Below are 23,213 nucleotides of genomic sequence, written 5' to 3' on the forward strand. Positions count from 1 at the left end.
TTGTGATACAAAGGCAAATGCTATATGAGAGAGTGGCATTGCAGGTTCATAAGATACACCATGTTAGAAATGAAACACTTCGATCCACCATTTCAACACTCGTTAATGGCTGCTGCCAAGTCATAACAGGTTCAAAATTTCACATATACAAAGTATTACAGGACACTGGCAAACTGCAGACAAGCACTGTACGACAGAACAACCAAAGAATGCGTAGCAAAACTGTGTAGAATTACTATTCACCCATTCTACAAAATCATTTAAGATTTTTACAGCCTACTTCTCTAACAAGTCCGTTGGTTTCTTCCTTATCTAAATGACCTGTTGGATACAAAATATATGACCTAGCCTTTGCACAAACATTCTAATCCTCAATTTTGTACAAATGGCGTGTCCCACGCCTTCCCTTTCATTACTTTTACTACTGCCTATGATAACTAATAGACTATAAATCTTGAAGCAGGCAATGATCTACTGAAATCAGTTCTTACTGAAGCAGCCCATCACCTTCCCAACCAAGACGTAGCATCTGATCCACTACCTTCAAGCTCAACTGCAACATTACCAACTCTATCAGGAAGCAAGTTAAAGTGGATTTCTATGCAACTGGCAATATTACCAATTGTATTAAAATATTTGTAACAGCAAAAAATTTTAAATATTCAGTTGTCATGGAAAGTGATTATATGGATTTGGTCAAGCATAATGTATCGTTAATTAGGAATTGGGGATACTTACAGCTGGATCAGTGAAGACTATTAGCTGCTTATCAGCAGTAGAAACTAGAAGATTTGTGTTCTCTTTGTTCAGAGCAATTGCTGTGATGTCCTGACCCTTTGCCAGCTTCAGTGTATGAAAAACCTGCCAGGAAAACATTTCTAGTGAGGATTGTACAAAAGGACAACAACCAAGGTTAATCCAAGCTATTAATGTCAACCTTAAGTCTATGCAGATCAACAAAGCATGCTGAAGGCACATGAACAGACTGCTCAGTTTCAGACTGTTCTGAATCTTTTGATACATCATCCTTGCCACTGGGTCCAAGCTCATGATCCCCACTTTCAGTAATCTCATCGCATTTGTAGTTGTTGAACGAAGATGTTCCTATTAAAGCAAAATGTCCATCTGTAGAAATCTCAATGCAACTAACTTGTCCAGAGAAAGGTGTCAGAATTGAGGTAGCAATAGGGAGTCCATTGACAGTGAAGGTAGATAACGTTTTCTTTGATTCATTCCAAACCAAAATGATTCCCTGAGAAGATAAGCATATTGCATGTGCCTCACAGACATCAAGCCTCCTTATCAGCCGGCCTGTGCGCAATGAATGTAGAAGAACACCTGATGTGTTTGATGAGGAAGCAACAAGTCCCAGGTCAGGACTAACAGAACAGCAGGTTACTTCCCCAAGATGTCCTCTCATTATATGCATAGGACCTTCGATGCGACGTCTCTTTGTTTCTGAGAGGTTGCTCACACTGCTAGTATTGCTCGATAGAGGACTGCGCGGTGTCGTTGGCGTAGTCGGTGGAGGTTCTGGAGCATTTTTCTTATGGGAGGAGCCTGTCCGATGAACCCTCCAGAGTATAACTGTGGTATCTCTAGACCCTGTCACAAGGTAGTTGCTATCAGGGGACAGCGCAAGGCATGTCACTGGAGCAAGATGTCCAGAAGCAGTTTCAATTGTCTTCGCTCCATCTGGAGATACCAACTTCAACGAACCATCAATATGCCCACCTATTATTGAGCAAAACAGTATTTAGAATTATAAGCAGATTTATGGAAACATGACAAAATAATGGACTACCATATCACACTCCATCATCAAGAAAACACGCAAGTGCAGAGCAAGTTATCTAGCCAAAGCACAATGAGGCTGTGGACTGCCAGCCTAAAATTATCAACAGAAAACCCTACATTGCAATTTATGTAGAAGGAGAGTTGCAATATAACAAGATATAGAAAACCAAATTAGCACTGAGACCCATTGTTCACCCTGGAATGTTTCTTTTGTAGACTTAGTTTGCATTTGGAATATTACGGCATAACACTGCAATGCTTTCTATCAATTCCAGAAGTACAATAGCGTGCTGAGGCGGTTGGTGATGGCCGCAAAGTAGGGCTATCACAAGAGTAAAATGAGATAAGCGAAGCAAGAACGAAGTAGATCATCACATGTGGTGTGATACCAAGTATATATTAAAAAAAGAATCTATAAAGATAATAAGAAGCAAAAAGAAATAATCACCAGTAATTATCTCTTTGTCACATGTGACAGCAACAACTGCTGAACTGCGGATTGCAGAAGCGGCGAATGCTATAGCCCTTGGGAACTCATAATCTTCTGCAGAACCAGCAGATACTTTGAAAATACGCATGAGTGCGCCACCGGTTGAATTTGCAGCATTTCGACCATGATGGAAAAGGAAAGGTGTCCCTTGACCATCTGGAGTATTAGGCTGCCAATGGTGAAGTGCCACACGAGCTGCTGGAGCATTTACATCTACAACTACAATAGAGTCGTTTGATACAAGCATAGCACTGGCAGGAACATTGCAGCGATCTGGATGTGGAAGCACATAGGATTTAAGTTCATTTGGATTCCGAAATATTGTCTGCACAGTAAATTAAAGGGTCAAGCTATGCCAAATATTAGTGAGCCACATAACCTATAATACTATGAATATGAAGTATGACAGTACAAGAACACTTAATAAGTACTATATCATATTTAGTGGTTACTTATGCAGCACAGGAGCTGCCCGAAGCTGTCTATCATGAAGAATGACAAAGGAAAATAGAGATAATGGACAATAAGTCCTAAGGGAAATATATCTTTAGAAGTTACCTAGATGGCTTGATTTATGTGTTCAAGAAATCAATCACTGACATCTGTACCACCTAGGTGAGACCTCACCAACTCAAAATTCGGGTTCCAGTAAATGAAGACCAGTTCCAGCCCTGGTTTGCCAACCCAATACATCCAAAGTATTTTGGGTTTCCATCCTTGCTATTCTTTGATGGATTACCTTAAGTATGGTTAAGTCTCAGTTCTTTGTGCATACCAGTCCAACTATCAACTAAGGCATAGGCATACAAGACTAATCCCAATGATGTAAATAATTCACATGAGGAAACCAGCTTCACTGGTCAAATTGTGCATTAACACTCTTCCAATGGAGTCAGTATAATGGTCTGCTGGTGGGTTCCCAGCAACAAAAATTTCATACCGTACCTGAAGTAAATTTGGGTGCCATAGGCTAAATCCTGGAATTTCTTTGTTTTTTTAGATAGATACTTTATTGCCATTGACATACAAGTTCCACCAGCAGTCAGCCTATAATCCTAACATAACTAACAACATTCTACACAATAAAAAAAATACTTCAACTCAGTAAAACTAACACTCCCTCTGTTTTTAAATATGTGGCATTTAGGACAAGCTAATTATAAAATTACCTGTAGTTGCAAGACCTCTGCCAATGGCTTCCTCTTCATGTGAGGAACAGTGAGCAGTTGAGATGGTGTTTGTCCAAAGTAAGCTATTTGATCTTGTGTAGCTCTCCGTTCCACCTAAAGAGTTTCCGGTAAAACATGAATAGCTAGACACAAGCTACTATAAGGCACGTACACTAACTCATGCGCCCTGTTACTTACTGGGTCTGTAATTTTGTCAATGTCAACAGTTCCCTCATATGTGATGTAGAAGAATACATTATTGGCCATTACCGCTTCTTTGCCCCTCTGTTTGTATCTGCAAAAGGGAGTCGTCAGCAATGATAAGGTGATGTGTGTAACTGTAAGTGAAGAGAACATAAGAACTGGTTGCTCAGGATAGCTAATTAAAAGGATGCCTGATATCTTATTAATGGAGGCAAGAAATATGAAAGCAACCAATTGCTAAAAGCCAGAATAATCCGTCCAGATCATTTATCTAAATTAGGAGCCAAGAGATGTAAAAGCAGCCAAGCCTATTGATGGGCGAAAAGATGCTGACAAAGAGACAAAATTGCCAATGCAGTCATTATACTTGTAAATAATCTACCCAACTTAACATATTATTGTACATGAAAGGGCATAGATAGGGTATCGCTGAGCACACAAGAAAGTGGCAAAACAAGAATAACATAGCGTACCCAAATATTAGATCAATCCACTCATGCAAATGAGCAGAGACATGTTCACTCTCAAGAGCCTTCCGGTGTTTATGGACAAAATCCACGTGGTTCTCAGCCCAGGGAGGCAATTCTACAGAATCTGCAATGGTACCAGGAATTGCATAAAGTTTTTCTGTATTCTGCTGCATAGCTGACATAAGTTATAATGCAGTTACCTAGCTTTCCTCCAAGTTGAGTTGTCCCAAAGTCGATACCATTTACGTTGGTAAATACCTCAGGGAGGTAAAACATCTCAGGTACCTAGATAAATACAATCAGATAATCAGATTGCTACAATCTAGACTTGATTTGAGCACGAACCAGTAGACATCCATGGAAACTACTGCAGACATTTGTCGGTAGACTTACAAGCTCTTTTACATCACTCATGTCTTCGAGAACACTATCCCATGTACCAGAAAGATCAGAAAACATGCGATCAGCATGGTCAAATTTTCCGCCTTGCAGTTGTATAGACAGTGTCGTAAAAGGCTCCACCCTAAAAAGGTAATACAGGACCTGCAAGGGACAATAGTAGTCCAGTCAGTACACAAATCAAACATTGCGACAACCAAGTATGCATTGGACAATAATCAGATATCAAAATTGCAGGCCACAGGAATCAAGTGAGAAATGGCGACAGTCTGTGTTTTCTAAGTATTAGAACAAAATCAAGAAAAGTGGATTGCGACAAAACCAAAGTTATACAAAGGGTGAAGTCACGGTTATATATGACACACACAAAGTTTTGACTGATGCAAGCAAAACCATGCACACATATAACCTGTAGACCCTTGTGTGATAACTTAGAATTATTTTACAGTCTGCTTATTACAAATTCATCAGGCACGGGAAGATTTCTCTGGACAAATTATTTTCCAAAGTACTTCCACACAGCATAATGCATACTTGCATAGCCAATATTCTAAGTAAACATTGGATTCATCTTTATTACGAAGATATACCGTGCCAGCACTGGAGTAGTGTGAGCCGTAATGAAACTTTGGGATGATTGGATCCTCGAATGTAGAGTACCGTTCTTGGAACTTCTTTAGACGTTCAGGGTTTAATGCTCCAATTGGCTGCATCAAATAATACCAGCTATGGTTAGTGATTAGCAAAAGACAGGAGCAACAAATAGGTACAGGACAACCTTTGAAAGATCCCGATACGTCGAAGGATCATCCAGGTTCAACACTCCGGATTTGTAATCTGCTACTATCCAGGGAAAAACAGGGTACTGCAAAAGCAGATAAACAAAATTAGAAAGACAAATCACCAGATTCAACCAGAAATACATATTGTGTAGGATACTGACCTGAGTAATGTCATTGTAACTGCGCCCAGCCAGTGTGTTCAGTTCCATCAAGTACTCAAAGTTGCTAATCTGAACAATTGAACATTGTTAGACATCAAACCTACCAAAGAATATGCATAGGACAATGTTTGTGTACCTCCCAATTAGCCCAGCGCTCCATCAACTGAGTTCTTTTAAGAATCTGCTCAGCTCTCTGAAATAAAAAAAGGAACACATGACTGACTATTGTCGCGTACTGATAATGATAGATATTAGGTTAAAATGCTCCGAGCACAAACCTGGGTAGCTAGAAAGATGTCATTCAAGTTGGGAGGTTTTGTGTGAACAATAGCCCGATAAGCATTTTTACGTGCATCAATATCCTACATCAAGTAGACATGAGATTAAGATGCGACAGGTAAGGAATTAAAATTACAAAGTAGTGTTTTGTTAAGGATGTACCCCGAAGTCAAAAAAGAAATTCGACCTATCTACCATGAATAGTTCCAAAGCGCTTCGACGTAGTAAGTATCTGCAACAAGTAATTTTGACCCACAAAATGAGTGCACCACAGAAAAGATAAACTACAAAGTAAGTTAACATGAGACATACGCAGAGTGCAGTTTATTCATCCCAAAAGAAAAACATTTTTTTCCAACAGAACTGGATATAGGCATCGAATGGTAGAGTGAAAAACAATATATAACAATAGCACCTGCTCAGAAAGTAACTTTTACCGTCTGCTGTATATCTGATGAAGCGATGAGATCAACCAGCTTCGATCTTTATCTTGTTGATCGCATTGGCCACTAGTAGATGCAGCATCATCAATATTATTGTCACTTGAACACTCATCAATTATAAAGTTAATCCTCTTTGAAGTTACCTGGGAACAAATTACAGGAGGGAAAATGATATCCATTAGCAGCTAGTAAAGTGGAAATTGATGAAAAGTAGAATAATCAACCATTAGTAAAAAATATAAAACAAAACAGTTCCAAAACAAGGCTTTATATGACGAAGCAAATCACAAATCAGGCAATATAAATACTACAAATTTTGTACAACCCGAAGACTAGAATATAATATATATCATGATAAGTAGCATAGATAATTTCATAGAATACACAAATCAAATAAATACAAAGCATTTTAAGCCATTGCTGCAAAAATGATAAGTATTCTTGACATTATGAATTCTTACGAGAACACACTAATGGCAAACATGCCTATAAGTCAATGCATGACAAATATTATGAGCTGTGAACTTTCAAGAACTGCCCGTGGCACAAGTAGAACTTCACGACTAAGTAATAACTCACTTGGAAGGTTCCTCGGACAACTTTCAATGGTCGCACCATCAAGGATGGGAGTTCAACAATAATTCTCTCATCCGCTTCGCTCGGCACATAACTGGGTGCAAGAACTGTAGATCTAACCAAATTCCGATCAGCACAAATATCAGAACTTCTTGAACCTACTGATCCTTTTACTGATTGTTTATCAGCTGCTGAAGAATGCTGAAGCTGATCATCATCAACACTGCTGTGAGTAGTGTCAGTTTCTAACTGCTCATTTTCCGCATTTCTTTCATCCATCGACATGGCATCAGCCATAATTACAGAAGCAGATGATGGAAGTGCGTTTGCTAGTGAAGAGTTAGCATCCTCAGAGTTGCATTCATTTGACTGTGCAGCAGTACTAAGAAGCTTCCGGTCCTCATAATCAGCAGCTGCGCCTAAATGGTCAGATCCCTTGTAGTTTCTTTTCATAAATCTTCTCATCCTTGAAGAGCTTTCGGTAAAATCTAATTTCCAGAAAACCTGCCAGAGTAGTGAAAATAAATATTAAATATACCCAGAAAAACATCACATGGGTTCTCATAAGTAGAGCAAATTACAGAGCATCTCGCCTAGTTCAGATTGTACTAGTCAACAAATTGTTCTATTCTCATGAAGATGAAGATGAACAGAAAAACAGAGATAAAGAAATTATTATCGGTACATACACGAACAGGAGTGCACAGAGGTTCTCCAAAAGGTCCATATAGTCTACCCATCTCTGTTAGGCAATGAAGAAGATGCCGCCATGCTCGAAGTCCAGTTGATGCACGATGCCGATTTAACACATCAACTAGTGTTTGCCTCTCCATCTGCATTTCCCTAAGTTTATGTGGCATGTAGAAAAGTATATAATTAACAAACAATGAGTGTTCGAAGTGGATTTACCTCAACTCGTTGTAAGTTTCGTGCTAAGGCCAAACAAGATACAAGAACCGCGACATATTTGTATGAAAGGGCTGAAAAATCTCTTCCGGCAACTGATTTGGAATCAGCTGATTGCAGGCACTCCATCCAAGCAGCACTCATAGCTTCTGATGTATTCCACCTCTTTGCACGCTCGATATCACCTGAACTCCTCCGTTGTCCTGATGTTGCCATTGCTACAGCACTAAGACCCCTTCTTGAACCAATCTTAGCAGTTCGCTCAAGGTCACGAGCAGCTGCCAATGCAGCAGCTTTTGCTGCTGCTTTGTCCTTTGGGGTGGACCCAGGCTTGTTAGCTGCTGTTTCGATAGGCTTCTGGAAACTTGAGAAAGTCTGTAGTTTTGATGCTGCTTTGCGCTCCGGCAATGATGTGTCACGCCTATTCACGGTATTCCTAGGAGGTGTTCTTGTTTCTGTCCCTGAGGCACCGGCAGCCATCATGGCCAATGCCATCGCAACTGGTGGTGACGCAAAAGCAGCAGCCCAACCAGGTGACACCATCAAAAGAGCAGCCTGAGCTCAAAAGAAACGAAACAAAAAATTCCAATCAATGGGGTTATTCTGGTATTCTCTGGAGGAGAAGACATGATAACATGTTGTATTTTTTTTTCTTGAACATGCAGGAGAACTGCGTATCATTATGTTAATATAGGTGTGTGTGTGTGTGTTGGGGGGGGGGGGGGGGATACAAGTTACAACACCCACTCCAAAAGGTTTCCACTCCAAAAGGTTTCAAAAGGACATACTCCCTCGTTCCAAAATGTAGGTCATTTTGACTTTTCTGGATACATAGACTTTGTTACGTATCTAGACATAACCCTATACTTAGGTGCATAGTAACATCTATGTATCTAGAAAAGCCAAAACGACCTACATTTTGGAACGGAGGGAGTACGAGCCTGTGAATAAGAAAAAAAATGACCTCAACCAAAACACCACCCTATTCTGGCTCAAGGGCAAAGAGGCAGAAAATACCTCTAGCTCCAACCAAACTCCAGAACTGCAACACCTCACTAGCAAGCATTAGGGCTCTAGTCAAGCATGGAGATACTCCATCAAAACATAATGTATTTAGTAATTAATCTTTAAAAAAACAAGATCAGTAACCATTTTGTTCTAAAAGTTCTTCAGAAGGATTGTCATGTTAAATGGCCCAATGTTCGTCTTGAATATTTGGACAAAGAGATCAGGTTAAATGTCAATGTCCACAACAGCAAATATGATGTTTAATAACCGTCCAATAAGAAGCAAAAAATGCATGATCACTAACAGACTAGAACAAAGATAAGAAGTTGTGACTTGCAACAAACAAATAACAATCAGCTTCTGGTTTCACAACAATGTTCAAATTACCAGATTAGGTGAACATGGCCAAAAAATCATGCTCCCTCCATTCTTATTGATGTTTTATACTTGATTACTTGTGCAGACTTAAAGAGCACAAGATGACCATATACCCCCAACTAATCTTTGTGTCATGTGCAACTATATCAAATTCGAATGTCCCTTAAACCACCCTCTTTAAGCTTTCGAGCAATGAACAAAGAGATTTAATCTTGTAAAATGTAGCATTAAGTAAGGTTTCAATTTGCAATGCAGGAATTTTTTTCTAATACAACTGTTCTCTTTGGGATCCATGCATGCATTCCAAACAGGCCCTAAATGAGGTGTTCGGCACTAAGATGTAGCCATGTATTTCCTATAAATCCTACACCATATAGAACACTTTTCACTCCTAAAACATCAAGCAGAAAAGCACAGGGAGTGCAGGATTGAGTTAAATCTACCAGCCTCAGCCTCTCATTAGTTACAGGTGATCAGAACCAATCGAACCACTGTCTTCAATAACTGTATAGCAAAAGATAAATATTTTTCTGATTTGCAGCATTTCCTTGTTTAAAGATAAAATATGACTAAAATAAGCACACCAAAATTGCCTTCTTGATTTTTCGTAGTAGAGTAGTATCAGTATGTTATCAATACAATTCAGCAATAAATTATCTCAAGTTATGATTGGATTCCAGGGAGAAGTAGCCAGTACCTCAATAGGTAATGCATCTGCTGCCAAAGCACGATCATCAGCAATAAGTGGATTTTGTCCATCTGAAGAAGTAAGCTCATGAATACCAGCCAAAAGAGGCCGCCATCTTCTAAGGATGGCTACAAATGGTGGTAAAATCAGCTCAATGTATTGTTTCCTTAGGGGTTTCCTGTCCCTGCCAATAGCATGCCATACCTGCATCAAGTGTAAGATAGTGCAAACTCTTATGAACAACAAATAATAACTTTGTGTTCCCTAGAAATAGCATTTACTAAAATATGATGAACAAAAAATTAGAAGCCTAAAAGATGAATATGGTATGCCCAGTTATTTACTATGTTCTCACTGATTCAATAACGATAATAGTATTTGGATGAGCAAAGACAGGATATTGTTCAAAATCATTTATATGTATAGCATAAAAGAATCAACAAAATTATGACAGGTCAAGAATAACTTCGAGTTTTATCCAGCAAGAGAATTCTTGTCTTCAAAAGTATTGTGAACATTGAAAAGTAAACAAATCAAACATTTCAGCACATAATGTTGCCATATCAATGACAGATTAGACATCGAGGTAAGGGATGATCACCCTCTAATCTACGGGCTTCTCCCATTGAAAAGAGGCTCTGAACATAGCCGAGTTTGGTAGGCTAAGCCATTTACAAGATTGATTCTTGATTGACTGATTTCTGAACAAGACTAAGGCCACCTTTGTTAGGAAGATGTGAAACAGACTAGGACCTTGGATAGCAATCTAAATAAACTAGGAAACTACTGTCTGTAGGTCCAGCAAAACATGGATTCCATAAGAAACACTGTAGCACTTAAATGAAGAAAAATGTTCAGAAAAAGGCAGATGGCTATGTTCAGTGTGTCAGTCGACTACGGGCCTGTTTGTTTCCGCTTATTTCCCGCTTATCAGTGGAAATAAGCCATAAGCCCACCCAACCGCCCTGCTTAATTTCCGCTTATTTCCCAAGCCGCTTAGCCCACAATCGAGAATAGAACTAGCGCTCCGCTTTTGCACTACGCGGCCTCAGGGGCGCTTCTCGCGCAAGCGGACAGATTTTTCCCCGATACCCCTCTGCTCCACCGACACCCTGCCCTCCGACCCCCGCGCCACCACGCCCACTGCCGGCCCCGTCCACCACCCGCCGCCGGCTCCGTCCACCCTGCTTAATTTCCACTTATTTCCCAAGCCGCTTAGCCCACAATCGAGAATAGAACTAGCGCTCTGCTTTTGCACTACGCGGCCTCGGGGGCGCTTCTCGCGCAAGCAGACAGATTTTTCCCCGATACCCCTCCACTCCACCGACACCCTGCCCTCCGACCCATGCGCCACCGCCGGCTCCATTCGCCGCCCTCCGCTCGCCACCGGCTCCGTCCGCCGCCCGCCACCCTCTGCCGGCTCCCTACCCAGATCCCGTCCACCGCTCGCCGCGCTCCGCCCGCCGCCGGCTCCATGCGCCATCCGCCCGCCTCACTACCATCCGCCCGCCGCCCTACCCAGATCCCGTCCTCCTTGCCCGCCTCCCTGCCCTCCGCCCGTCTCGCGTCAGCCATCCGCCGCCGCCGGATCCTTCTGCGTCAGTCACACCGAGCTCCTCCAAGGCGACGCCGACGGATGTTTCCGTACTAGACCGATCCATCATATGAATTTCATATTATTGTAATGCAATTTCTATTTAACAAACTCCAGAGATATTAGAATTATTATCTTCTCGTATTCACAACAAAAATGAGCTATTATCAGCCTAAGGGGCATTCAGGTCATTTTACCAGTCAGGACAGACAATCGACACAAAATAATCAGGATTGTCAAACACCCAGCTTATTCAGACAGCAGATTCTCCAGACAGCAGGCTTATCAGATAAGCGAGTTCTAGAAAAGCGTATACAAACAGGGCCTAAGGGGGCTGGCTTCTAATTCATTATGAGACAGACTACATGCTTAGTTCAATAATGCAAAAGAAACTCACCTCTGAATAGAGAATAGAGGAAGCAACCAACACTCTCTGTCGCTTAGACTCTGTAATTGGCATATTGAGGATGGGGCCAAGCACACTGCAGTCACAACCCATGAAATAAGAATTAACAGAATGACCAGCCATAATAGACTGAAAGACCACCTAGATGTAATCATATAATATATTGAGCTGCATGCACCGAACAATTGCACCCGAAAGCCTAAGTTGCCTCAGACATGGAATAGGAGCAGGCAAACGGATCTTTTAGTAAATTGTGCAACTAAGATGGAAACCTCTGGCCCTGATCAGTTGCATCCAAAGGCCTAAGCTGATGGGGAAAGGTGTGCAATTCACTTATACTTCAACACATTATATCAAAGTAACTTTCTACCATTGAAATTCTGATTATCTAATAAATTATACATAATGTTCAACTCCTAACAAAGATCATTAACACATTTTGTGAGATACCATTAGCAGTTTAGCACAGCTAGGGAATATGATGTTGCTAAAGGAAGGAGTTACCTCCAAAGAAGTGCAGACCGAGGCTTTTCAGGAGATGAATAACTGTTGCCATCAAATGGCATCATGCTTCCAGCCTGGTGGCCCATTCCTTCTGATACTACATCCTTTATGTTATTGTCTTTCATAAAAGCATCACCTTCACCTTTGTCATCCTCCCTCATCGAAACAAGAACCATTCTGAGCATGCAAAGAAATGGTTGGTCACTGTCTAGCAACTGATAGAGGGCAGTCATAACCCCCATACCAGGGCCAGATCCCCCTCCAATACCAAGACCACCACCAAGTCCAGATTCATCTAACAGAAGTGCCTGCAGCACGGCAACTGATTTCTTTACAAGTGGAAATTCAATCCAAATCCCATTTGAGTCCTTCTCTAGAACAGATTTCCAGGATTCCCAACCACTTCCACCACCGCCAAATATATCAGATTTGGGTGGAATGCCGACACCATACCACAAACGGCTTCTGTACTTCCAACTTTCTCCAAGATCTGCTATGCAGCTCCCATAAGACACAAATGCATGCTTGACAGATTCATAAGGCTCAGCTGCTGTTGCTGCTGTAAGACGTTCCATCACGGCAGCAGAGATTTGTCCATTTGCATCAGCCATAGAAGTAAGCAACTGCTTCAATCACAGCAGACAAATGAAGACAGCATTCATAAGATCAAACTTAACTATCTGTTGGCAATACTATATAAGCCATGAAGGTACAGTCAACAAGTAATTATTTTAAATTTTCACTAGACAGCAAGATATGTACAGTTAAAGCTTTAATTAAATCCAGCAATTAGATCATCCAATAGCACATTTCCATTTAGAGTATATCAGTCACATATTTATTTAGAACTTTATTGCAGAATCTCTTCAAGGAAGTGGCAGGTATGGATTAGCACTGTTAATCAAACAGCAACTCCAACCCTAGAGTCAAGCATTTATCATGTCAATAGCTTGTTGTCACCTCATACAATGAACTAGCAGGACCAGGTGGCCTATGCAGCTAGGTAAATAACAGCTCTACTGAAATTTTCAGGCATGATTACCAAGATAACAATTATGAAAAATTGGTAATAGTAAGCCAGGAACATGGTACAAGAATGGAAATCATGACAGGGTGGCATCTTTTGCAATGACTTTTAGCAACAGAAGAAAATAGTAAAATGTTCCCTCAAACACAAACATGCAAATGCAATGTACAAGTATAACTGCTAAAAACTGAAGCGTGGTTATGAAAGCTAAATAATTACTTCATCAAAATAATGCGAATAACTGATAGAATGCAATTACACATAGTCATCACGTATTACATACATCTAGCGGAAGGCCACCAGCATCGCTGGACAAGGATGACCGTCTGGAGGCTCCAGCAGCCGTAGGTTCTTTACCAGCTGTGCCCAAAGAATTTGACCGACTGGCAGCCAATGAAGCCACTGAAGTGGAAGATACAATGCTATCACCTGCAAGAGATGTGCAAAAATGTTGACCTTGTGACCTCAGATGATCTTCCACAAGCATCAGAATGACTATTGCATTCTCCGCTAGTGCTACTGAGAGATGAGCAGCATTCTCAGCTTGAGCTTTTGCTTCTTCAGGAGACAAACCCTCAGCTGCAACACCAGCTGCAGCCGCTGCAATTACTTCAGTCTGTTGGACACACAAGCAGAAGAAAGACATTACAAAACAATAGCCACAGAACTCAGGTAAAAACTATCACATTGCAACAACATGCATCAAGATGATATAATGTAAGCCATCCAGGATCGCAATAACAATATTACAATTATCGTCCAGAATCAAAAAGTTATAATTAGAAAATGTAGTAAGGCATCAGTATTCGTGAAAAATAACACAGAAAAAATGTTGTTACATAACAGTGCTATTGCATCTATGTGCCAACCTGTTATATTCTTGTGCGAAGGGAGTAGGGAACATAGTCAAAGCTACCAACTCTACAAGTGGCGGAGGATGGATTAAAAATGAGGTGTGGCGCAGCTGGGTGATTGAAGCTCCGTGCCCTGATTAAAGGTGGAGGTGCAATGAAAACACAGAACCAAGCTAGGATGGAGAAGGACCTGAAAAAATTGAGGTATGGCAGCCGCCCGACCTAGCCATACCGGGGGCTCCGCCACTGAACTCTAGTATTTCAATCATATAAAAATTACCCTTAACGATAATCTATATAGCCTTTGTACCTAATTTAAACCAGAGAAGGATAAAACAAACACTTCTTTAGAAGAATAGAGACTAAAAAATCAGCAGTTCAACACATCACTAAGGGGAAAACTAACTACAGAAAGTAGCAACAGCAAAAGACTTAAAATACCACTGTTCATATCATGTAAAGAAAAGATCCATGCTCAGCAGGCAGATCAAGTCGAGAACAGGAGACTTACCTGAACTTGAAGCTCCCTGGCAGAAAAATCAAGCAGATCACCCAGTAATCTCCTTTTGAAAATAGGTAATGATTCTTCACGCCTTAAAAAGAATAGAAGGTTGTCATAAAAATGCAAGGCAAACAATCTCAGTAACCGAAAAGACAGTGCAGAGAAAATAAATGGTGTTGTCATTTGATGTTTAAATCCTAGGCTTTTGGGTGCAGAAATCTTAGAATAAAGTTCTTGAATTATTTCTTGAACAAGTAACCCCAAGTTAAGTGCAAAGGGGCTACCTGATCCTTTGGTCTCCAGTGCTAGATCCTCCGACCATTGAGAGCCACTCTGCACAATGAATTGTTGCCTCCACGTCCTAAATAGTTGCATGGAGAACGACAAAACAAGGTCTTATTGAAAAAAATCAATGCATTTGACCATGTATGTTATTGAGGATGTTCTGCTTAAAAAATTATCTTGCCTTCCACCCATCTTTTTGTCGCATTGAATGCTCCAGCATGATGATCAGGAAATTATGTATGAGGTCTTCAATCTCACCAATGCTTACACCATCAGCATTTTTCTTAGTGCCCATCTATAATTATAAATTTTCAAATTAAAAATAAAAGAAAATGACAAATTGCAGTTTATGTGTTGTTTCACCTGAACACAATTCTCATTAGAAAAATATGATAAAAGGCCTGTGACACTCACCTCATGATTAGAAATCAAAACCTCCAAAATCCATTCTGGCCACTCTGCAATTGAGGTCATTGTGGTTCTATTGTCAGGATGACTGCAAGCCAAAAACAGAAGATCCTGAAACGATATAGAAAGAATTTTGACATCATAAGAAATTCAGCAAGATCTAAAAATTTGATAAATCAAAAGGATATAACTCAGTTTGTGAAGGACAAAGAGCATATAACCATATAGCGCAGTATAAATGGAAATAAACGTGCAGGAGCCCTTAAACCTAATAATACCCTATGCAAGTGGCACAGACATCATACTAGAGTCCATCTGATTTGGCTAACTTTTACTGACATGCAGGGCAGCTGGGATTATGGATTTGATAGGTGATCCAAAGATTCCAAGATTTAGACTGCGATAGTTTAAGAATGCAAATGAAGCTGACTAACATACAGCATAATTTTGATAATGGTAGCTTTCTCTATCTGTCAGTCAAAAACAAGATATATCACAAAGATAAAAGGCAAAACTACACACAGCATATAGAAATAGAATAACAAAGTAGCTTTACTTTGTTAAAGAGTCGAGTACTTATGGGCTTGTGGTCATGACCTTAGGATTATGCAGGTCTTCTTTACATAACTTATACTGTATTATAACAATATATTTCTTTCAGTAAGGGCTAAGGGCCCTCTACTTTCCCAATAAAAAAGTAAATTTGCCATGATAATACAAATTATGTAACGATTTACTGCAAGTCAATGAAAACACACCTGTATAGCACGAGCTTGGAATGCCCTAGATGCATATGGAAGTGAGCGGAGTAGGACCAGTAAAAATTGGATATGTTCGAAACGGTGACCAGAATCATAAAGATTAAGACTTTCATCAGCTGATGAAACATTAATCTGCATTAAATTGTGAGGAAGGCCAATATCATTAAACTTGAAAATTTGTGGTGTCTTTGTACGCCACTACAAACCAAGTGAGCAAAAGTATCAAAACGCATATAACAAAAACCAAATGAAAATTCTTATGGTCCCAGCCCCTCATTTAGGTAGAGTCAATTTAGCATTCTTGCCCATTTTTATTTTCATGACCGTTGAAGAATAAATCAATAGATCCTTTTTAAAGTTCTCTCATTTTTACTTGAAGCATCAATTTTTAGTAGGGACCTCTATGTTCAAAAAAGGGTTTATTGTACTTTGCCAGCGGGTTGAAAGTAGAGAAAGGAAACCAAGCGCAATAAACTTCAATTAATCACATGGAGCCAATTGGTTAGGGTAAAGAAACACATCCAATTATGTCCCAATCAGGAAAAAACCATACCGCAGCAGAAATCAAAGCCATATAGACATTTGCAGTCATAAGCCTCCTTGGGGCTGCTTGGAATACTTTCTGAAATGCAAAAAGTAGCAACGATACTCTATCTTCTGACACAGGATTTCCTTCTTCATTAAGGGCGTTCTGACTACCACCAGGTATATTTGGAGTTGCAGCATCAGAATCAAATTTAAGATGGCCTGATGCAACTAGAGCACCGAGAATGTGAATAATACCCACAACAATGCCATCACCTTTGTCAACATTGTAAACATTATTCCGGACATTATCAGAAGTAATTGAGAAGCTAATACCACCCAGATTTTTCAAGAGCCCATTCTCAGAACCAGGCACTCTACTTCCAATATTTGACTCTAGCATATCATTTGCATTTGAGGCTTCATGTTCATCGGCTTCTTCATGAAAAATCGTTTCATGATGTTCAGTTGATTGAGTTTCATCAACCTGACATCTTGTGTCAGCGCTTTCAACTTTTCTGCTGGAACTTCGATCCCTGTGCACATCATTTTCACTTAAATTGGCACCAGAATCATCCAAAATATTTTTATTACCAGCTTTAGCTTCCCGTTGTAACAGAACAAGAAGTGCTTCCACACCACCACTAGAGATGAAGGATTGAGAAAACATGTTGGCCCTAGAGATGTTAGGCTGCACAATCAACCTATAGACGAGGTGCAACACCCTTGCAACCTGCCAATAAGCACATAATTAAGAACCAACTTATTACTAGATCACCATAAAGCCGGCTAGATAAGGAGCTCCTGCACATACTTCATTCTGACTTTCATTAAGTCAAGGCAAACAGCATTTATAAAGTAAATACTAAGAGAAAAAGATTTGTAGACAACCTTCAAGAGCAAACAGGTAACTCGTATTGACAAATTTGTCATGGTTAAATAAATCAGTTTGTGTTATCTCAATATACCCAGTCCATAGCCCAGTAAAGGAGGAAGCTTGTCATAAGCTTGGCAAGCCAACATAAAACAGCTATTACTAATGAGACAAAATAGACAACCCAAACTTCCTTGGGATTATAGGCTTTGTTGTTGCTGCTATTGCCATGGTTAATATAACACGTCAAGGGCGTAGGCTCGGACAGATGCAGAAGCGGCACACTACTAAGAAGCCACCACCACAATTTGGGAAATTTTTTGCATTGGCAATAAAGTCAATTGTCCCCAACTCCCCATTCCTCAACCCCGGCACCCTGCTGCCCCCTCCTAGAGTTCTATCGCCATTTAGTCAAGGCATCATTCTCTTCCTGCGTAGTATTTATCCTATGAAGTAAGCTCTGTTTAATTAGGACGCGGCGACGCCTAGGCACTAGGCAGAGCAGAACTGCCATGCCTACCACCTAGGCATTTTGTCAAGGTGTCTTTTCACCTCAAGCGGTTTAGGACTTGATCAGTGATTGCAAGTGGGACAGAGAGAGACAGAGAATGACAAACTATGGTCACATAACTCATGAATGCATGATAATGTCAAATTCTGTATTAATGTACCAAATTTCCTCTTATCTAACATAGGATTAGTCTATTAACCTATAAAAAGTACAAACACCTAGCCTTGCCCAGGCAACACCTAGGCACATCTAGGCGCTAGGCAGGACCTGACCGCCTGCCTATTGCCTAGCACTTTTTGAAACCATGGAAGTAAAGTTCATGAACAATTTACCTACTTCTAATGCTGTAGGGAAAAACGAGCATCAGGGCTCTGAGATAACTTTATAATTACTAATGTATATGCACCGATTGGTTGTGCTTAACTGATTCAAAAACATCTTTGATATAACATATGTTAGGCTCGCAACATAAGACATGGAAGATCTATGCATCTTCCATTCAAATTATTCATGTCTCGACAGAAACAAAAGACAGAAGCACTGGTGGAATTTGACAAAGTTTGTCTAGTAATGCGAAGTCCCAAGTACCTGATTAGGCTGTGGGCAGTCAACAATAAATCCAATCAAACAGCGGACATCATCTGAGGCTGCTGTTGAAGACGCTGCTCCTAGCAGCAGTTCAACAACAACTAAAAGTTCATCAACTAGAGCATTCACTTCACCCAATGATCTCTTTGTTCCAGTAAATGCAAAGTTATCAATTGAATCTGGTTCCTGAATTGCCCAGTAACACCTTCTGCAACCATCAAGAAGCATTTGCATTGCTTTTGCATCTCGCATGCAAGCAGATTCGGTAAATACCATATCTGCAAGAGAGGAGAGAAGCTTCTTTTGTAAACCATAGTTGCATGAACTCCACAGCTTCAGGTCCAACAGTAAACTGCTGAAAAGCTGAACTTTAAGCTCATGATTATTTCTTTGAGACTGGCACAAAGATACAACTGCAGCAACAAGCTCCTCATCAGTCAGTGCCTCTTCTCCACTTTCCACCTTCGAAAGAGCTTGCAACAGATAATGTAAAACACGTGACAAAAGCTCTGGTGCAAATGTCCAGCATAATTCTTCATTATTTCCAGGGTGTTGAATAGCTAGGGAAATAATCCTGAAAACTGGAGCAGAAAGGGAAACAGTGGCAAGCGACAATGACAAGTCACCAGGTATAGGCTCAAGGCTGTCCATCTGCACATTGCTTATGGTTAGTGGAAGTAAAGCCATGGGGCCCCCATAAGCCAAGGCCCATAAAGATTCTGCAGGCCGCACACGAGATGAAACATGAACCAATCCAAGAACCTCTGCAGGCCTTCGTTGAGTACCTAAAAATCAAAAGAAGATACTAGTTAACCATATGTATGAGTACGACAGAGCATGACCCAATAGCATCAAAAATAGCTGGAGCAACAAGAAATACAGTATGCCTTACTTCAATGGCTTTGCAAAACGAAAATGGTATGCATGATTCAACAGAAGGGCAATCCTATTAAATGATTTAGTGACTTTCAGTATCTGTTCTCTCCTTTAAAACAATTGCAATGGGGATTTGCTAAAATTAATGGATTCAAATATATGGTAGTGCTACTGCAGGTGCATGAAAATGAGTACAGTCAATGCTAAGTAGAGAGGGAAGGGGTGGGGGAAGATAAAACCTGATGAGCCAGAAGGTGAGGCATCTGGGCAAAACCGCCCAGTGAGAAGACTAGGATGGTAAAGAAGATGCAAGCCTCCTGCCAACTCATTGTTAAGTGCAAAGCTTTCTTCTGCCATACTCTTAACATGGTCATTAGTTGCCTTCCATGGCAAGCCTGCGCCATTTCCAAAACTGGGCAGTGTATCTCCTCCTCGGAACGCTAGGCGCCTCATTCTGTCTGACCCAATTGGTTCCTTGAAGATGTAGATAGGCCCCATTTCAGCAAACAATGGGCATTGCCGCCGGCGCCTCTGCAGGCCTGCGATAGTTGGAGGTGGATTTGTCCCAATGCAGCAAAATGCAAGTGGCTTCGAGATACGTGGGAACTCAAAAGGACGGCTCTCATACAGGCTACCATCAACATACAGCCTCAATTCACTTTCACCCTTCCCAAGCAAACCATGCTTATTTGTGTGCTCCAACCCAACAAAATACCAACACTGAGGCTTGAACGCATAAGTAAAGTGCAAAGAAGCTTTCTTACCCCTCCCGCCAACACTCTCCACCACTAAGAACTGGCCATGAAAGTATGCCTCTACACCCTGATTATCTGAAGAGAGAAAGCTGAAAAGCCGGGGCATGTGTGTTGTTCCTTCTCCTGCAAGGGCACTAGCTGCCGCAGCAGCTGACATTGCTGATGATTTTCCCGATGTTGCCGCGGCAGCAGCAGCAATGGCCGCTGCAGCTGTTGCTGTGCTAAGCGTATCCGAGAATGATTCTATATAGATCCAAGTGGCGAACCCGTATCCATTTAAGAAGGGCCACCTGCTATCGCCAGGGCCAAGCAGACCAGAGCTCTCCCCATCAAACTCAAATGTCACAGCAGGACCTCTTGCTTCCTCGCTCCCCATGGCCTTCTCAAGTGCCAGTGTCATTGGTGTGGCCCAGCTCGTTCCAAGTGCCTTCCTTACCAAACCAAGCCAGGAATGCAGGTCCTTCACACTGAGCGAGTGTCCACCCAACACCTCAATGCACTGAAGAAGTGCTGCCCCGTCCCAGCTACTACCCGGATCCATTTCAACGAACAGCTTCTCTGCAGAGTCGAGGAGGGCAGCCAGGAGGCCAGCACAAGAGCACATGGCACGGTTGCGAGTGCAGGCGCGGAGCGCGGCGTGCAGACCCGCGACCATACGGGTGCGTGGAGATGGCTCGTCGTCGCAGGGGAGACAAGGCAGGAGCTCGGCGGCGACAACGGCGGCGCGCGCGTTGGACATGACGCTCGGGGGCGCGCCAGTGCCGGTGGAGTCGCCTGCCTCGTCCGCGCCGCCCATGGTGCCGAGCAGCACGTCGACGACGGAGTGCGCCAGCTCGCCCTGCTCCTGGGAGGCCACCTCGCGGAGGAGGTCCGGCCCGCCCGCGATCGCGGCCTCCACCGCCCGCACCACCTCCGGCGGCGCGTCGGCCGGCGCTCCCGGCGGCCGCGGCGGCCTCCTCGGCCGCGGGGACGGCTCGTAGGGCGTCACGGGCGTGGCCGGCGTGCTGGCACCCATCCCCGGAACCGACGCGGGCTCCTCCTCCTCGACGCCCGCCTCGTCCCCGAGCGCCACGGCCTCGAACTGCTCCTCCTCGGAGCCCTCCTCCGGCCGCGGCGTCGGTGGCGCCGGCGCCGGCGGGGAGGAGGAATCGGACACCTCGCGTGCGTCCTCCGCCATTGCTAGGGCTTTACTCCATCAAACCCAAATCCGAGCAAAGCCCCGGGGGCGGAAATGCGGGCGGGAATCGGTCAACGGAAGTGAAACAGCGGGCGGGCGGGGCGATTACGCGCGGCGGAGACTCTCAGACTGGAGGGACGCGGAATCGAGGCGGAAAATGGCCGTGCGTGGATCTGGGGAGATCCGCGGGGTGTTGGGTGCAAATGCGTGAGAGGAGGTGGGTGGGGGATTAGCGGCTGTGCACGGCGAGATCCGAGAGGCGGACGGGAACCCGGATGATGAACTTGACCGAGGGGGGGGAGGGAGGGAGGAGGTCAGGAGGGGAGAAGACGTGGCGCGGCGGTGGGTACGTTGGGTTCACGGGGTCGCGGGCTCTCGTTGCGTTCTCGCCCGTGCACCTCGGTGCTGGTGCGGCGGGCGGGTTTGAGCGCCCGTAGAGGGAACGACACGGCGAGATCCGGATCTGGCGCCACCTGGCAGTGACTAAGCAGCTGGCCTTTTTCAGGACTAGGCAGCTGGAAGTTGGACGTACCACGAGGCACAAGCTACAACAATGCACGGGTTTTTTCGAGCAGCGGCGCGTGCACGCCCATACACAAAGTGCGTGTGCCGTAGCTGCGTGCATAGCCCATAGCTTATTAGCCCACGTCTAAAGAAGATCAGAGATTCCCTAATTCAGCGCACAAGTTTTGTCTCATCAACTTGTACACTCCACATTCGTACTAACCTCGTTACAGCTTGTGTTTATCTTCGATGAATGCTTAGATGTTACGGCAACTCCAGAAGGAGAAAAGTGAAAGTCCAATCAACATGTACAGGAAGATTTCAAAAGCGTCGTTTGGTCCAAGGACCAGGCTTCAATGGACTGATGGAGTGATGGAGTAGCAGTGATAAATGCAGGGACCCGGTCATCCAATGAAAAGGCTACGAGGGAAAGGGAAAGCACATCCGATATTAGTCGATGCAGATTGATCGTGATCTGCGAACGGCACAACCTGACGCTGTAAGCATGATCTGTCCATGACTAAATAGTACTGTAACAACTAACATGCGATCATGTCGGGAATTTCTTAAGGTGCGTTTGGATATAGATATTGGAGGGTGTGGTATTGAATTGGATTCAATACTAAATTAGCCATGGTATGAAAATGGACCACAATTCCAATTCTGTTGTTTGGATGACTACTAAATTAGGTTTTGGAATCTTAGGAAGCAGCTCGATCAGCTCCAAATTCTAAAAATCAATATCTACGTCCAAACACTAATCGACCGACAATAACCGTACAATGCAAAAGAATACACGGGCAGCAGCAGCTTTACCTGACCGATCTGCCAGACTGCCACAGCTCAAAAGATCAAGAAAAAGGCTTCCACCGCGCTCATGTGAAAGAAGCACAGTTTCTTCAAGTTAAAGTTTGGGTGTGATCTGTTTACTCTCCCGGGGCTCTCGATCCATTAGGAGGGAAGGAAAATCACAGCATACAATGTACTCCCGATTTTACTGGTGACGCCGTGAACCACGCAACCAACGACCGAGGCGATCTCCCGTTTTTACCGGTGAAATTTTGCGCAAAAGAATCGTAAAAAATTATAGGGGCAGGGGATTGGACATCGCAGCAATTTAAAGAATTTTTAAACTCATGGCGGTGGTGGCAGTAAAATAAAAAAGGACAAACTAGACTAAGTTTTGCTGCGTATATGCAGCACTTTTTTTTGTACTATATTGCTCTGCGAGGAATCGTTTCCTCATTTCTGCATTTGTATATTACTCCGAGGAGCATTCAAAGTCGCATATGGACATAGGAAACGATGCCAA

At 42.6% G+C, this 23,213-nt stretch overlaps 1 protein-coding gene across 1 annotated transcript; it reads right to left on the bottom strand.

The window, feature by feature from the left end:
- Positions 1-63: 63 nt before the first annotated feature.
- LOC101774544 (BEACH domain-containing protein C2) lies at positions 64-21,735 on the bottom strand. Its single transcript, XM_022828354.1, has 31 exons — positions 19,705-21,735; positions 18,590-19,374; positions 16,645-17,349; positions 16,089-16,223; positions 15,337-15,441; positions 15,104-15,217; positions 14,922-14,998; positions 14,647-14,728; positions 13,565-13,897; positions 12,255-12,880; positions 11,742-11,826; positions 9,760-9,954; positions 7,680-8,231; positions 7,460-7,603; positions 6,774-7,274; positions 6,189-6,337; positions 5,914-5,983; positions 5,751-5,834; positions 5,609-5,665; positions 5,473-5,541; positions 5,308-5,394; positions 5,120-5,236; positions 4,524-4,673; positions 4,331-4,415; positions 4,134-4,254; positions 3,655-3,751; positions 3,457-3,570; positions 2,246-2,612; positions 938-1,734; positions 739-861; positions 64-553 (listed from the first exon to the last, which is right to left on the bottom strand). The coding sequence occupies exons 1-31, from the start codon at positions 21,395-21,397 to the stop codon at positions 488-490; spliced, it is 8,685 nt and encodes a 2,894-aa protein (XP_022684089.1). The 5' UTR covers positions 21,398-21,735; the 3' UTR covers positions 64-487.
- Between the last annotated feature and the right edge of the window lie 1,478 nt (positions 21,736-23,213).

Source organism: Setaria italica, chromosome VII (assembly GCF_000263155.2).
Source record: "Setaria italica strain Yugu1 chromosome VII, Setaria_italica_v2.0, whole genome shotgun sequence".
Lineage (NCBI taxonomy): Eukaryota > Viridiplantae > Streptophyta > Magnoliopsida > Poales > Poaceae > Setaria > Setaria italica.